Source organism: Amaranthus tricolor, chromosome 5 (assembly GCF_026212465.1).
Source record: "Amaranthus tricolor cultivar Red isolate AtriRed21 chromosome 5, ASM2621246v1, whole genome shotgun sequence".
Taxonomy (NCBI): Eukaryota; Viridiplantae; Streptophyta; class Magnoliopsida; order Caryophyllales; family Amaranthaceae; genus Amaranthus; species Amaranthus tricolor.
In genome coordinates this window covers 13,973,047-13,988,046 of record NC_080051.1, presented here as the reverse complement: position 1 = coordinate 13,988,046, position 15,000 = coordinate 13,973,047, and the positions used below count along the sequence as shown (strand labels likewise).

Here is a 15,000-nt window from a genome sequence, read left to right as displayed (position 1 = left end):
TTGATGATTACTTGATTATTAGCCAAATTCATTGCTTGTCAAGTTGTCATCGTTATTAAAATATTTACTAAAAAGAATGAAAAAAATAAATTAATAAGAAACGATAAAGATGATTAATAAAAAAAGAGGGAGAAAATGGACTTGAACCTAGTACCCGAAGGAATACTAAGTTGCCTACGTATCCTTAAGGAATCAAAGCCCACGTAGTTCTTTGTCATACCTTTTATTTGTAGTTGTTGAATGTTGATTGATCGTTGTCCGATTGATCCTATTCGTCTTCGTCATCATCATCTGGTTGGTTAGATGCTTCCGCTGACTCTCCTCCTGATGATGATGCAGATGTATCCATCATCATTCATGGATCATCATCGCCTTGATCATCATCGTTCTTTAGTCCTTGTGTTTGAAGCTCTGCTTGATCTCAATCTTTCTTGCAAACACATATTTGAATACTATGTGGAGCAAGACGAGATCTCTTTTGTCTAAACTCTTCTACCTGCACTAAAAGCAGACTCCGACGCAATCGTAGAAGCAGAAATTGCATGGATATCCTTTGCAATTCTCGATAATATGGGAAATTTTATAGATTTTTCTTTCCACCATTCTAAAATATTATAGCTACCTTGGTCAATTTTAAAGTGATGTTTAAGATAATTATCTAATTCCAAATATGAAATGGGGGGTAAAAAAGAAGATGATCCTACACAACTATCATCTTGGCTTATTATGTTAGCTATTACGGAATTATAATAAGTCGGACGTGCCGAGACGCTAGCACGCCTAGACGTATCGCGACATGGGTTATATACACTAGCATAGTAATCACAAAGTTCTGCTAAAAGTTTTTTACCAGTTCCAACATAATTGTGTACATCATTAGGTGGGCGATCTAATGATTGGTAGTAAAATCCAATTACTTTGGTAAGGACTTCTGTCTTAAAACATGGGTCTAAAATTGTCGCAATTCCATAAATAAAAGGAAAATCAATAAAATATGTCTTTCACTTGTCCATCATATCTGCAAGAATCGGCTTTAAATATGTGTTAGTATCATCATGCGAATGTTTAAGAAGATGATAAAAAATAGTAAAATATTCACTTATTACTAAGTGGACGTTTGGTTGTAAACATATGAAAAAATCTTAGTTACGTGGTCATATGCTTCTAATATTTTCTGACACCTATAGCTAGTTCCCATTTGTCATCACTTATATAGCTATCTGTATACTCACTATAAAGTTGTGTTATAACTGGACGATAAGCAATCGCTTTTTTTAATAAATCGTGGGTTGAGCCCCAACGTATAGGAGTATCTAATGACTAATACACTTTTTTTAGTTGATAATGGTCACATAATTGCTTATATCTTCTCTTTACCTGTCCAACTCTAATCCACTTCACTATGTCTCTAATGGGATCTAATAAATCACTTAATTGTTTTATACCTGCTTGGCAAGATAAGTTTACTATATGAGCACAACAACGTACGTGTAATAATTTACCTCCAAGGATAAAACTAAATGCAGGTTCGTTATACAAAAGTTCGATGCATTTTAATGTTTCCATTCTTTACATATCTCTATTAATCTATATTTTATGTTTTCACCCGTTTATCTTTCGAGCATTACCTCAAAAGCAATTATTCTTTTTTGAATAATCCAATTTTGATCTATCCAATGTGCTGTTAAACACATATAAGCTTCTAAATGTGGGGGAGCAGACCAAATATCAGTTGTAATGCTAACCCTACCATTAAAAGATTTAAACATTTCTACAAATTCATTGCGCATTAATTCATATAATTTAATTGTGCGTCGTTTAAGAGTGTTTTTAGGGATTGCTCTATATTGTGGTTGCAAAGTTTTTCTAGTGTAATGCTCGTATGCCCTAGTTTCACCATGGTTAAATGGCAATTCATCACAAATTACATATTTAGAAAATTCATCAATCATATCATTACGATTATATTTAAAAGGCATACCTCTGCTGGGAGTGTCCCACTGTCGGCTTCCACTTGTGGTCCCGCTGCCGCTTGCTGCATGAGTTTCTTTTGTGATTCCATGCTACTTTTCCAAATGTTTGTTAAAAGATCCCGTACCACCACCTAACACGTATTCACAAAATACAATAAATGAATTTTTAATACATTCTTGATTTATAAAATATGAATATCATGTATCATGTGTGTATAAAAAACTTAAAAAGTATTTACCTCTGGTGAAATTGTATGAAACTAAGGAATTTACTCCTTGACTTTCACAAATTTGACAAGTTCATAAGAAAACATCTGGATTGTCGGTTGCTTCTTTTGTAAAATACGACCACACATGTGAAACAGCTCTACCACCAGGAGGTGGCATTGTCGGAAAAGGTTGTCTTACTGGTTCATCTTCATCTAAATTTAAATATAAAGACATACTCAAATACCACAACATATAAATAAATAATAATTTAAAATTTAATCAATTTGAAGAATAAAATTATAAAACTAACCGATAGTTTGGAAATTGACTCGTTTACCACAAGCTTGTCTTTGTTGTTGTTGTTGTAGTTGTTTTTCATGTGATCTTGTTGATGACTGTCGAGATTTATGTATCCCAATAGGGGTCGTTGGTTCTTCATCTTCATCAATTTGTATTTCTCTTTCCACTTCTTCTGCATAATCGTGTAATTCTTGGTCGTACCCTTATGGATAATTTGGTTCATCATTATAATTACTAATCGAAGGTGTTGTTGATATGGACGGAGTTGAAGTGTTCTTTCTTTTGGAGCTAGAACCTCCCAATGATCTTGCCACTTTAGTAACTTTTTTAGAGGCTTTTTTCAAAAAAGAAGACATGATAATATTGAAATAATAATGGAATTAAGAAATAAATAATTAATTAATAGACTAATTATGTAATTAACTAAATTAAGAAATAATTAAAAGACTAATTATATAATTAAGAGATTAATTGCGTAATTAAGTAGTTAAGTAGAGAGAGTAGGAGAAGAGATGAGTTGTGAATGAAAATGATTGAAAGTGATGTGTATTTATAGTAAAAATCACAACGCTCTTTTTCGAACGGTTCCAAAGAACCGCTGGGCCGGTTCACCCGGACCGGTTTCGGTTCCGGTTCCATGGAACCGTTTGGCCGGTTCACCCCGACCGGTTCTGGTTCCGGCCCGCGGTTCTTAGGTCCGGTTCAAGTAGTTTTTTGGTGGTTTCACGGTTCCGTGGTTCGGGCAGGTTCAGAACCTGTCGCGAACGGTTCCGGTTCCGGAACCGTTTCAAGCAGTTCGGGACAGGTTCGGTTCCGGGTAACCCGCTCTATGGCCATCACTAAATGATTTAATCAATGGGTTGTTTGTAGAAAGTCAATGGGTTATATGTAGAAAAATTATAAATATTCGACAACTAATAAAAGTTAAAAAAGAGTTGAACTAAATTGATAAGATTAAAGAAAGTAGTGAATTGGATTTTATATAGTCAAATGATGGAAAAAAGTGTAAAATAAAAAATAAAACAAATTATAAGCGACCGAATCACTGGACTAAACAAATTTTGAAATTTAGCCTATAAAATGTCAAAAGACTATCATGTCATAGTAGACTAAGAAGCAATTGGGTCAGAAAGTGGACTAAGCACGAATACTTGTGCACGCGTTGAAGGTGGACTATAACATTATCGTACGGTATATTATTACATCATCATCATCCTACCCATTATATTTCGCTCATAAAAAATTATAGACAGGATCTAAGGAGGGAAAGACGGTAGCAATTCATACCTATAAAGAAGAGCGCGGTTAAAAGACTCCCCCTACTCGAAAAATATTATTACCCCGTATTCTTTTAAAGTTTATTATTTTCTGCCTTTTTAAATTAATTACAAAATTAGATATAGTATACTATTAATTTATTATTTTTAGTTTGTATTTAATTTTTAATCTATAAGTTAAAATATATTCAAGTGAGATATTATTTGATTTATTTCAATACAAAAGATTATTAAATATTAATTTTTTAAAATTTATTATTATATATAATTAGAGATATTAAAAATTAAATTAACATATTAAACTGCATGAAAAACAAATATTTCAAGCATTTAAATAAAACAATAGTCACACTAAAATTTTTAAACGGAGTGTCACAAATACACTCTTTAAGGCATTATCAAGTACCTTCTATATAGTAATGAATAGATTACGCTATCTTACTAACATTCGTATATTCAAGTTGGACTTGAATACTTATTTAACTGTACCACTTATTTTTTTCTTCTTTGTAAAAATCATAATAATTTAATCAAATTCAAGTATCCTAGTGTCCCTCCGAGTCTTATTAGAATTTTGATTTTGTTCCACGTTTTCATGATAAAAAATTAAGCAACGGATCTAGATCATAAGGCAAGATTTTAAAGTTCGTCGAATCATATATTTCTACATATCTCAAAAATTCTGGAGGTAAGATTGTAATAGGATTTAATAATCCTACAATTCAACTATCTGATCCTACAAGGATAGTCTTAATTATAAAAAAATTATGTTATAATATATATTTCACTTATCACTTATATATGAATATATGTAAATTTATTATATCAATAGGATCACAAAATTCATGTTCTTTTTGATTTGCAGTTTAAATAACTTACTACATGACATAAAAAAATTTGATTTACACCTTAAAACGTTAAAAAATAACAAAAATACTTGATCATCAGTTATCCAGAGCATATTAATACATATTTGTAGCTACATTCCGATTTTACCGATTTCAGTCCTATCCCTTTATCAATCTAACACTAAGTCGTAGTTGTATCAGAATTCTCTGACTTTTTCCCAATATTTAAGTGTATAATTTATTTTATACAAATTTTATATTTTAAAATTGATGGAGACCTATTATTGTGTTTTATGCAAAAATTTCTTTTCTAAGATTTTTCCAAGTAATTGATCAAGTTTGATCCATAAAGTGTTATAAAATTGATTAAAGCAAAATTAGATTAATCAAATAAATTTTATTTAGTTAATGGTTGAAATGATTGACAATCTAATAACAATCTAAGTTAAACTTATCTAGCACATAAACAAAGTTTTAATTGACCACTATTTAAACATCATATGATGTATAATCAAATCGAAAAGATATTTAAGTAATATGTACACTTAAAACTCACAATTAACCTAATATAAAATATCGTACTCAAAACCCGTTCGAACAATCAAAGTACCAAATGTATAAATCTATGTTTAATGTGTTATGTTAATTATTTATAAAAGCTCAAAAAATATTTTTTAAGTAAAATTCGCAGTTAGCTACTTATTGAAGTTGTTGTTATGAATTTACATAACGTTAAAAAAAATTTAAGTAGATGTCATAATCCGACTCCTCCGGAGGATTGAGAATCCTAGTCTAAGTAAAATCAGAGGACATAAAATCTAATTCCGCTCGAAAGTAGGGTAAAAAAAGTCCGACTTTTATTTGCTGTTTTATTCAGAGCAAAGTAAGGTAAAACATATCCTGAATCTAACACATTACAAAGATGATTAGCAATCGAGTTGTCAGTGCTCGTCACTGCTCAGTATTGGTAAGGGTCTTCTAGATTGATTCTAACCGAAAACAAATTCTAAAAGAAAATTATTTTAAGCAACTTCAAGGAAACATCAGATGAAACATTTCCACTATTAGTCAACTTTTTAAAATCAGCAGCTCAATATTTATATACTAATTAATACTTATAACATATACTTAACACTGCATAATATCACCCACAGCTTCTAAATCTTGTTTACTATTCCTCTTCAAAAACTATCTCTACTTTATAATATTATGAGTACTTTCTATGTTCTAGCCTCCATGAAATGTTTTAGCTTGAAATTCACCCTTCTGACATTGTTCTTTCTGTTCTTTACCTTGTCATTACTATGTCATTGTTACTCAACCATACTTCAGCATGGAACTGATAAAGAGGGGCTGCTCCAATTCAAATCCCATATTGATCAGCAATCTCTAGGAGTTCTGGCTACTTGGAATGATTCGCGAGGTTTTTGTAGATGGACTGGTGTCACCTGCAGTCTAAAGCACCACCAACGAGTCGTTAGGTTAGACCTGCCTGAACAGAAGTTGGCAGGTTTACTGTCACCTGTTATAGGGAATCTCTCATTCCTCAGAATCCTTAATTTGGCAAACAATTCCTTCAGGGGAATCATTCCCTCAGAAATTGGACATTTGATCAGGCTTCAGAAGTTAGGCTTAAACTATAACTTTTTCCAAGGGACTATCCCTTACACTTTGTCCAACTGCACAAAACTTGAATATCTAGCTTTAGGACATAATCGCCTTCACGGCCAAATTCCACCAGTGCTCGGATCACTATCAAGACTCACCACTCTTTCTCTGCATACCAATAATCTCACCGGAACTATTCCAGAGTCAATCGGTAACCTGTCGTCCCTGCATAAGCTTTTTTTGATGAGCAACCAACTTGAAGGAGAAATTCCGAGCTCAACTTCCTTGCTTAGCTCTCTGAATCAACTAGCCCTTGCGGAAAACAAATTCTATGGAAATTTTCCATCTTCTATTTATAATTTGTCTTCCCTTCAAGTCATATCTTTGGCTTATAATAGTTTCTCGGGTATTCTCAGACCTGATGTAGGCCTTGTACTTCCTGAACTACAGGCATTATTTCTATCATCCAATAATTTTACTGGGCGTATTCCCCCATCCCTGGTTTATGCTTCAAGTTTAACCCAAATTGATATCTCTGCAAACAATTTCATTGGTGATGTACCCTTAAACTTTGGGTACTTGAAAGATTTAAACTCTGTCAACCTAGAGGAAAATCTACTAGGAGGCAACAGTAAAGATCTGGACTTTATAGTCTCGTTGAGCAACTGCAGCGACCTCGATCTTCTGTCTTTCGAAAACAACAATTTTCAAAGTATTTTGCCCAGTTCAATAACCAACCTATCTACCCAGATGACATGGCTAAGCTTTGGAACAAATTATGTCCATGGAAAACTTCCAGAAGACATATCAAGGCTTCGTAGTTTGTATGTATTTGCAGCAGAAAATAATTTCTTGATGGGAAGTATACCATCTAGCTTTGGACAGCTTTCCAACCTGCAAGTTTTGTCATTAGGTGCAAACAATCTGACAGGGCAAATCCCGTCGTTGGATAACATTACTGGGCTTTCACAACTCCTCCTCGGTGTGAACTACTTGGAAGGAAGTGTGCCATCAAGCATCGGAAATTATGTAGGTTTGGAGATTCTGGACTTATCAGATAATGAATTTTCTGGAGCCATTCCAAGTCAAATGTTTCGCCCAATCGGAATATACTACATGAACCTGTCTAATAACCATTTCAACAGTTCGTTGCCATCTGAAATCGGAATATTGACAGGACTAGTCTCCTTGGATGTTTCACACAATAATATCTCAGGTACTATTCCAACCACGCTAAGGAATTGCTTGGGATTGCAAGAACTGTATCTGCAACACAATCTGTTTCAGGGAAGTATTCCTTATCTTGGAGAATTAAAAAGTGTCCAAATAATTGATCTTTCTCATAACAATTTATCAGGACAGATTCCATCATACATGGCAAACATGTCTGCCCTACAGAAACTAAATCTTTCATTCAATGAACTAGATGGGGAAGTACCAATGCATGGAATTTTTCTGAATTCAAGAGCACTCGACATCAAAGGCAATAGTAAGCTGTGCAGAGGGATACCGGAATTGCACCTAAACCCATGTCCTGCAACCAAGAAAAGAAAATCCAAAAAACACAATGGCCTCAAGTATATCTTGCTTGCAGTGCTATTGGTTACGCTTTTTGGTCTCGTGCTGCTTTCATTAGTTCTCTATTGCACCAGAAAGAGAACGAGGGAAAAACTCCCTTCTCCATCGACTTCCAAACGGTTTTTTCCCAAGATCTCTTTCCAAGAACTCTTCAACGCTACAGATGGGTTCTCCAAAGCTAACTTGATTGGCTCGGGCACTTTTGGAGCTGTTTATAGAGGTATCCTTTCAACAGACAAAAAAACTGTGGCAGTAAAGGTGCTCAATCTTCAACAACATGGAGCCTTAAAGAGCTTTATATCTGAGTGTAATGCTCTAAGGAACATACGGCATAGGAACCTTGTACGGGTCTTGACAGCATGCTCGAGTTCAGATTTGCAGGGAAATGATTTCAAAGCTCTCGTGTATGACTACATGCCGAATGGAAGCTTGGAAGCTTGGTTACATGGAGAAGATAGACAGCTAACTGAACGGCTGAACCTTTGGCAGCGAATTAACATTGCTACCGATGTAGCTTATGCATTGTACTACCTCCATCAAGAGTGTAATAGACCTATCATTCATTGCGACTTGAAGCCAAGCAACATTCTCTTGGATGAAGACCTTACTGCTCATGTCAGTGATTTTGGTTTGGCGAGGCTTCATTCAGAATCTGAAGATAATACCATCGCAAGTCAGCTCAGCACAGCTAGATTTCAAGGAACCATAGGATATGCTGCTCCAGGTACAAACACCCCCTAGCATTTATGTAGTTATCTTCAAGTTTTGTACTACTCATTGAGAAGTTCTCTGATGTAATCTGTTGAAAAAATAACCTAAATATGACCACATTGAATAATAAGAAAGAGGTTGACTAACATATAAGCTTGATAGGCTACTCCTCCTATTACCAATTGGTTTTAGGATGGAAACTTATCGGGTTTATGTACAACCAACTCTCCACTTATGCAAGTTTTGTTGTGTACTAGCCCGTTAACAAATTTATCAATTTGCAGAGTATGGGACGGCCAGCAAAATGTCGACTTATGGGGATGTTTACAGCTTTGGAATCTTGCTGCTGGAAATATTCACTGGAAAAAAACCAACTGATGAGCAATACCAAGGAAATTTCAATATGCATGACTCTATAAAAATGGTTGTGCCTGACCAAGTGATAGACATTGTAGATGAATCACTTCTGTCCGAGGATGAGGAAATAGAAGTTACACTTGAAAATCAGTGTAACACAAGGCATGAACAGATGGAGTGCATAACTGACGTATTACGGGTAGGACTAATGTGTTCAGAAGAAAATCCAAGAGACAGATTGACGATGGAAGATGTAATATCAAAGCTCGTTCCAATAAGAGACAGATGTATTAAAGCTAAACTACACAAGGGTTTCAAAAATGATGGTTTCTCTCACTAACAGGATTTAGTGATCAACTACAAAGATTTAATAATGAAAATTTTCTGTAATTATTTTGTTATCATAGCTTACAAGTTATTGGAATTTTCCCTTTGAACGCTTAGTAGTTGAGTAATTTAAGGATTATATCGGTGAAAATCTAAGTCTTTTAAAGAACAGATCTCGAATTCATATCTCACCCGTTGTTTTCATCAAAAACATTAGTTATTAGATTTTTTTTTATGAATGCTCACCTATCAAATCTCGTCCCAAATCCCACCATTAGCTCTGCGAATATGTATTCTATCTCCCAAATCTGTCATTTAATATTTCTATCTCGAGTTGAGAGCTCTCTTCTATCGAGAACCCTCGTGATAATGGCATTGATTCGACTCATTTCTCAACCTTTCCAAACTGATTGGAATAATAATGAAGGATTAATGATCGTTGTCAATTATCACCAAACAATTCCCCAAATTATCTACTTTCCTTCTCCGAGATTATCATACTTTTGTTCTTTCTTCTTAGTACGCCTATAATTCTGTGCTATAATTTCTTTCATGGAAATGTGTCGGCCACTTGCTTGAATAATTTTAGTCTCCTTTATCCATTTTAACTGTATCCATTAATACTATTTATACAATTTATTTAAATAGTTTTACTATTTTTAATCTTTGTACAACTTACCATTTTGGAATTTTCTAGAGATAGAAGTATTAAAATTGGAAACATAAAACCCTAAATTTCCACAAGTCAGATCACAACAATTAAAACAAAAAAAATCAGCAATATCAGTCCGCAATTCAAAAACCAGATGACTGACAATAAAATTAACTAGTAAACTAACTTTACAATATGATGATCATCATCCGAAATTAGTAATCATAATCATCCATAACCAAATTTCATAAAAACAAACTTCAAACAAATTTAATGACGATTATCATAGTCAACGACTTCAGAATCAGTGACGGATCGTGAATTCTGAACAATACATCGTCCAATTGAATTAATCCATTCTTCTTTCTCTTTATCAGAATCAGCAATAAAGTACATAGTAGAACCATCCGAGGTAGAGATCTCAAACGCGGAAGGCTTGTTGATGGAATCTTCGGCCCCTTTAACGGTAAGGCAACGGCTCACATGGATAACGCCACGAGGAACAGAGGTGCGGGTTATGGTGGATTCTTTGAACCATAAAAGCTTACCTTGTTTGAGGACGAACCAACGACGTCTCCAAGTTTTGATGTATTCGCCTTGTTTTGTGAGCCACCCGACCCGCTCTGGGTTGGACCAGAAGTCTATACCTGAGTAATCTTCTGGGTTTGGGCCTGACCCGATTGCTCTTAGGATTGCATCCATTGATATGGGGTTGAGAGCGAATGAAGAGAGAGAAGGGGATTTGATTGGAAGGTTGAAGATGGGAGAGTTAACAGGGTGGAATAAAGAAGAATGGGGAAAGTATGTGTGGGTTAGTTTTTTAGAGAGGTTACAATTTCATAATTCGTGTGTAGAAAGATTAAACAAAAAATGTTATTTTATAAAAAAATTTCTCATCGAATAAAAATAATTTTCAAAGAAAATCTCATTCAATGATTTTGGACCTTATAAATGGGTTGTAGACTTTTAAGAAATGCAATGAAATATAATTTAGACATTAATTTCACTTTAAGTGAAAACGCTACTTAAGATAATGATTTTGTTTGCCCTAATTTTACTACTCATTGAGCTTCTTGCCTTGACGAATAAATGGTTGGCTGAGCCAGCATTCTTATAGCGTTTTTTTGTGTTTTTTTTTCTATAACGCCTTATAAATGATGGTCAAAGTAGATTCGCATAACCAAGACGCACCATCACACTATCGCTCATTTTGAGCACTTCATTCAACTGTACAAAACATATATGTCAATGTGAGTGTATGTAGTCACGAATGTGCAACATCTGTTGCGTTTACAAGTAACATTTTTCAGTTTATCATATTTAAATAAAAAAGAAAGGACTCACCATCACATGTAATGGCATTGCCAAACAGAGAGTAGTTCAAAGGGAGTGACTATTCTGGTTGATATATTCAACTCATGAACCGTTGGGTGTGTCCACGATACCAAATGAGATATTCATCATAGTAATCTATCGGTTCATATATTTCTTCCCTGAGAACTATTTAATCTTAACTTCTCTCCCACCCCTTGATGTATCCTCGATGATACGCATCCCGGTTCACCGTAGTCTTCTCTCTACGATCCACATCGTGTAGCTTCTGATGGTGTTCTGATGGGTAAGGCCTCGTCGGGTGCATACTAATCTATCGCCTTGACCCGTTCAGGGTAGTCACATGAGATATACACCTCGTGAGGTGTGAGAAAGTTTCAATCGAGTCACAAGTCATCTCAATCTATATGGCTCATCCTTCGAAGGATCCATCGGCTCAACACGGAGAAGAATAGGCTCACCGTCAACTCCCCTGCGTCCTCGAGTTTGGATAGCAGGGGTGCAAAGAGTAATATGCTCCCTTATCCATAATTGTATAAGATATGTTTATATATTTAACGTTGTGTAGTAATGTCATAATTCTTTAAATATAAGTAAAGTTCCGTAGCACCTGCAAAATGACAAGTGGACCGCAGTGTCACTGGTTGTTTTCCTTATCTTGATTGAACCAGCTCGTCATAAATGTCTGCAGAGGAAACCAAGTGCGCCCTGGCCTAGCTATATGATGCTATATCATGTCAATTTCGGTTAAGGAGCTCTAAAAGTATCCATAAATGTCTGTAGGGGAAACCAAGTGCACCCTGGCCCAACAATACATACAAGCATAACGCTGTACATCTACATCTTCAGCATCGGGCACCAGTAAATAACCAAATGTGTGAAGTAACCACTAGATGTTTTCATTCGTGTCATTGGGTCGATTTTGAATAGGTGTCATTCGGTTCGATCGAATTTTGAATCGATTGTTATAGCTTGTATGTCGCGAAGAGACATACTTGGGTAATATCGGTTAGTTATGGGCCGGTTTAACAACGGCTATTCGCATTAACGGGTTTGCACTGGTTCGTTATTAGTTGAGGTTCGGGCTTTTCATCGATTTATAATTAGTTTGTTTTTTCGGGCGCTAATCGGGTTCGGGATTTATTTTTCGAACAGAAGTCGGTTATGGAATTTTATCGATCAGGTCAATATTGAATTAAGTCAATAGTTGGTTTTTTTAATATATGTAAGTTTATTTACTTGCGAAAAAAAAGTTCCCAGTTATTTTATTGGATGCGTCAGATTAATTTGTTTTAATTGTTTTAATTGAGGACATAATTGTAAACTTTCTTTTCAAATCAGCTTTATAACAATGTTGGGTTTCAGAACTGTTTATCTTTGGTATTTAAAAACATTATAGGGTTGGTTTGCAAACGTGTATAGTGTATATGACCATTGTTTGATATGCCATTATAGGGTTGGCTTGCAAATTCGTTTTTCTAACTCATCCTCAACCCCTTCTATTATCTCATCAACACAATCTACATCATCATTGACATTATCTTCATCTGTCTGATACACATTATTATTATTCTTCCACCGTATGAGCAAAACCTTCTTCATGCATATTCTCTTGAACACTTTTTTCTTCGTAAATCCCTCCTCACCATGCCAAATCCAAACATGATATTGAGGCCTAAACCTACGTCGAAGTATGTGCTTTCTAAGAGATGTCAACACTTTACTTTGATACATTCTATTCATCTGTCAAATTTTCTTTCTTGGTGTTGTATTGTCTTTGTTTTTGGTGAAATGAAATTCTCAATTTCTAAAAAAAAGGAAAAAAAATATAATAATAATAATAATAATAATAATAATAATAATAATAAAAAACTGAATACCGGATACCCGGTCCGAAATATCCAGATTTTGTTAACCGGATAAATTATGCAATTTTTATAATTGGATACTGGAGAATTCAAATCGGGTTTCCCAAGACGGATAATTTTTGAACACCCCTACATAAAATCATCGCCGATTATTCACCACAATCAAATATTGTGGCGGAAAGGAAGAATCGAGCTCTTCAAGAAATGGTTAACTTGATATTATCCTACTCAGGCTTGAGAAGGATTTTGTGGTGAAGCAATGTTGATGGCATCTCACATTCTTAACTGGGTTTCATTGAGAACCAATAAGGAAACTCCTTGTGAACTTTGGTACAAAAGAAAACTCAATTTAAGTTATCTTAAAGTTTGGGGAGTAGGGCTATAGTAAGATTGCTAGGAAACAAAAGAAAGAAACTCAGAGAACAAGGGATATAACGCATAATTATAGGCTATGCTAACTATGGCAAAAGCTATTTGTTTAATGTAATTAGAGAGAAAGACTTCATATTGATTTATTCGATAATAGAGTCTAAGGATCTAATTTTTTATGAAAATAGATATTCATCAATTGGTAACAAAAGAAATCTATAAAAAGGTACCAATAAAGAAGTTGATAGTAACCAATACGAAAATCCACTCTATGTTGATAATTCTCAACTATTAGATGAATAAGAAATTATTCACTATACTCCTAAACGAAGTAAAAGACAACGAAAAGTTAAATCTTTTTGTACCTAATTTTCATGTATGACTGGTCCAAGATACTAGAAATGAAATTCATTCTAGTATTGGGATGGAAATACAATCTGAAATCGCCCCTAATTCGACCTAATGCGAGAAATTTAATTCGATTCGAGTCCAAAAAAAAAACAGTCGACTCTAAATTTGATTATATAGTCTGAGTCTGATTGAGACACATATCAGAGTTTGACCTCATAAAAATCCAATACTCCGATCCGACTCCTACTCTAATCCAACTCCGACTAGACCCGACTTTAACTTGACTCAATCCGACCTGAGCCCGACTTCCACTCAATAGGACTCGACCCACACACGACCCTTAATTGAAAATAGTTATAATACTCAAAGTTTAAACACGATAGTTTCTGTTTCATAATTGATTATTTAAAGAGAGATCAGGTGAATTATAGCCAAAGTTCTTAAAAGTGTAAATTTAACTTATATCGAAAACAATTCTCATAATCGGATCGTTGAATTGAATCGTAAAATGAATTGACTAAAGAATTTTGCAAAAGTAAAAAGTTGTAATTGCTTATGTATATTCTTTAACCATTTTTATTGTAAAAGAACATTTAAAGTTCATTTGATATTTTAAAACATTTGTTATTATTAAAAAAATACATATATGTTTCTTATTTGTTTAATAAGTCAGTAACACCAAATAAAAGAAAGTCTCAACTAATAATCAAGATAAAAAAAAAACAACTCTAAGGTAGCAAGAAGTTTCTTAAAAAGGCTAAGAGTCCCAACTCCCACATGTGCTATTCATAAAAGAGCCACATTATGGTTATGCGTCTCAATTTAATCATTAGAAAGCAAAAAAGTAAAAGTTATGGTTCAGGGATATAGTTGATTGGACGGGCTAATTAGGTCCAATTTAGCATTTTTTGGAGTATTTTTAGATACGGTAGAATCGAACAATTTTAGTTGTGGTTCTACAATTCTATACGATTTTAACGATTTTAATTGTGATTCTATAATTTGAAGGGTGTATTTTTTTGTTAATGTATTTGAAATGATATTTAATTAGTTTTTTATGCTTTTAAACAATAGTAATATCGATAAGAATAAAGCTTGATAATAATCGAAACTGCGTCGGAGATCTAAGAGTCCAAGTCAGAACAAAGTTGGAGTATGCATAATCCAATTCCGAGTTTATGAACTAAAAAATATAATCCGAGTTTTATTCGGAGCAAATTTAGAGGGTGAATAATCTGA

At 34.2% G+C, this 15,000-nt stretch overlaps 2 protein-coding genes across 2 annotated transcripts; one reads left to right on the top strand and one right to left on the bottom strand.

The window, feature by feature from the left end:
• The first annotated feature begins 5,603 nt into the window (after positions 1–5,603).
• On the top strand, positions 5,604–9,375 carry LOC130814272 (putative receptor-like protein kinase At3g47110). Its single transcript, XM_057680370.1, has 2 exons — positions 5,604–8,518; positions 8,790–9,375. The coding sequence occupies exons 1-2, from the start codon at positions 5,818–5,820 to the stop codon at positions 9,200–9,202; spliced, it is 3,114 nt and encodes a 1,037-aa protein (XP_057536353.1). The 5' UTR covers positions 5,604–5,817; the 3' UTR covers positions 9,203–9,375.
• A 440-nt stretch (positions 9,376–9,815) lies between these two features.
• LOC130814273 (pleckstrin homology domain-containing protein 1-like) lies at positions 9,816–10,701 on the bottom strand. Its single transcript, XM_057680371.1, has one exon. The coding sequence runs from the start codon at positions 10,541–10,543 to the stop codon at positions 10,112–10,114; it is 432 nt and encodes a 143-aa protein (XP_057536354.1). The 5' UTR covers positions 10,544–10,701; the 3' UTR covers positions 9,816–10,111.
• Between the last annotated feature and the right edge of the window lie 4,299 nt (positions 10,702–15,000).

Bases quoted from the DNA above. Each gene is read 5' to 3' on its own strand.
- LOC130814273 (XM_057680371.1), bottom strand. From the start codon at position 10,543: ATGGATGCAATCCTAAGAGCAATCGGGTCAGGCCCAAACCCAGAAGAT.
- LOC130814272 (XM_057680370.1), top strand. From the start codon at position 5,818: ATGAGTACTTTCTATGTTCTAGCCTCCATGAAATGTTTTAGCTTGAAA. The intron at 8,519-8,789 runs GTACAAACACCC...ATCAATTTGCAG, and splicing joins CATAGGATATGCTGCTCCAG to AGTATGGGACGGCCAGCAAA.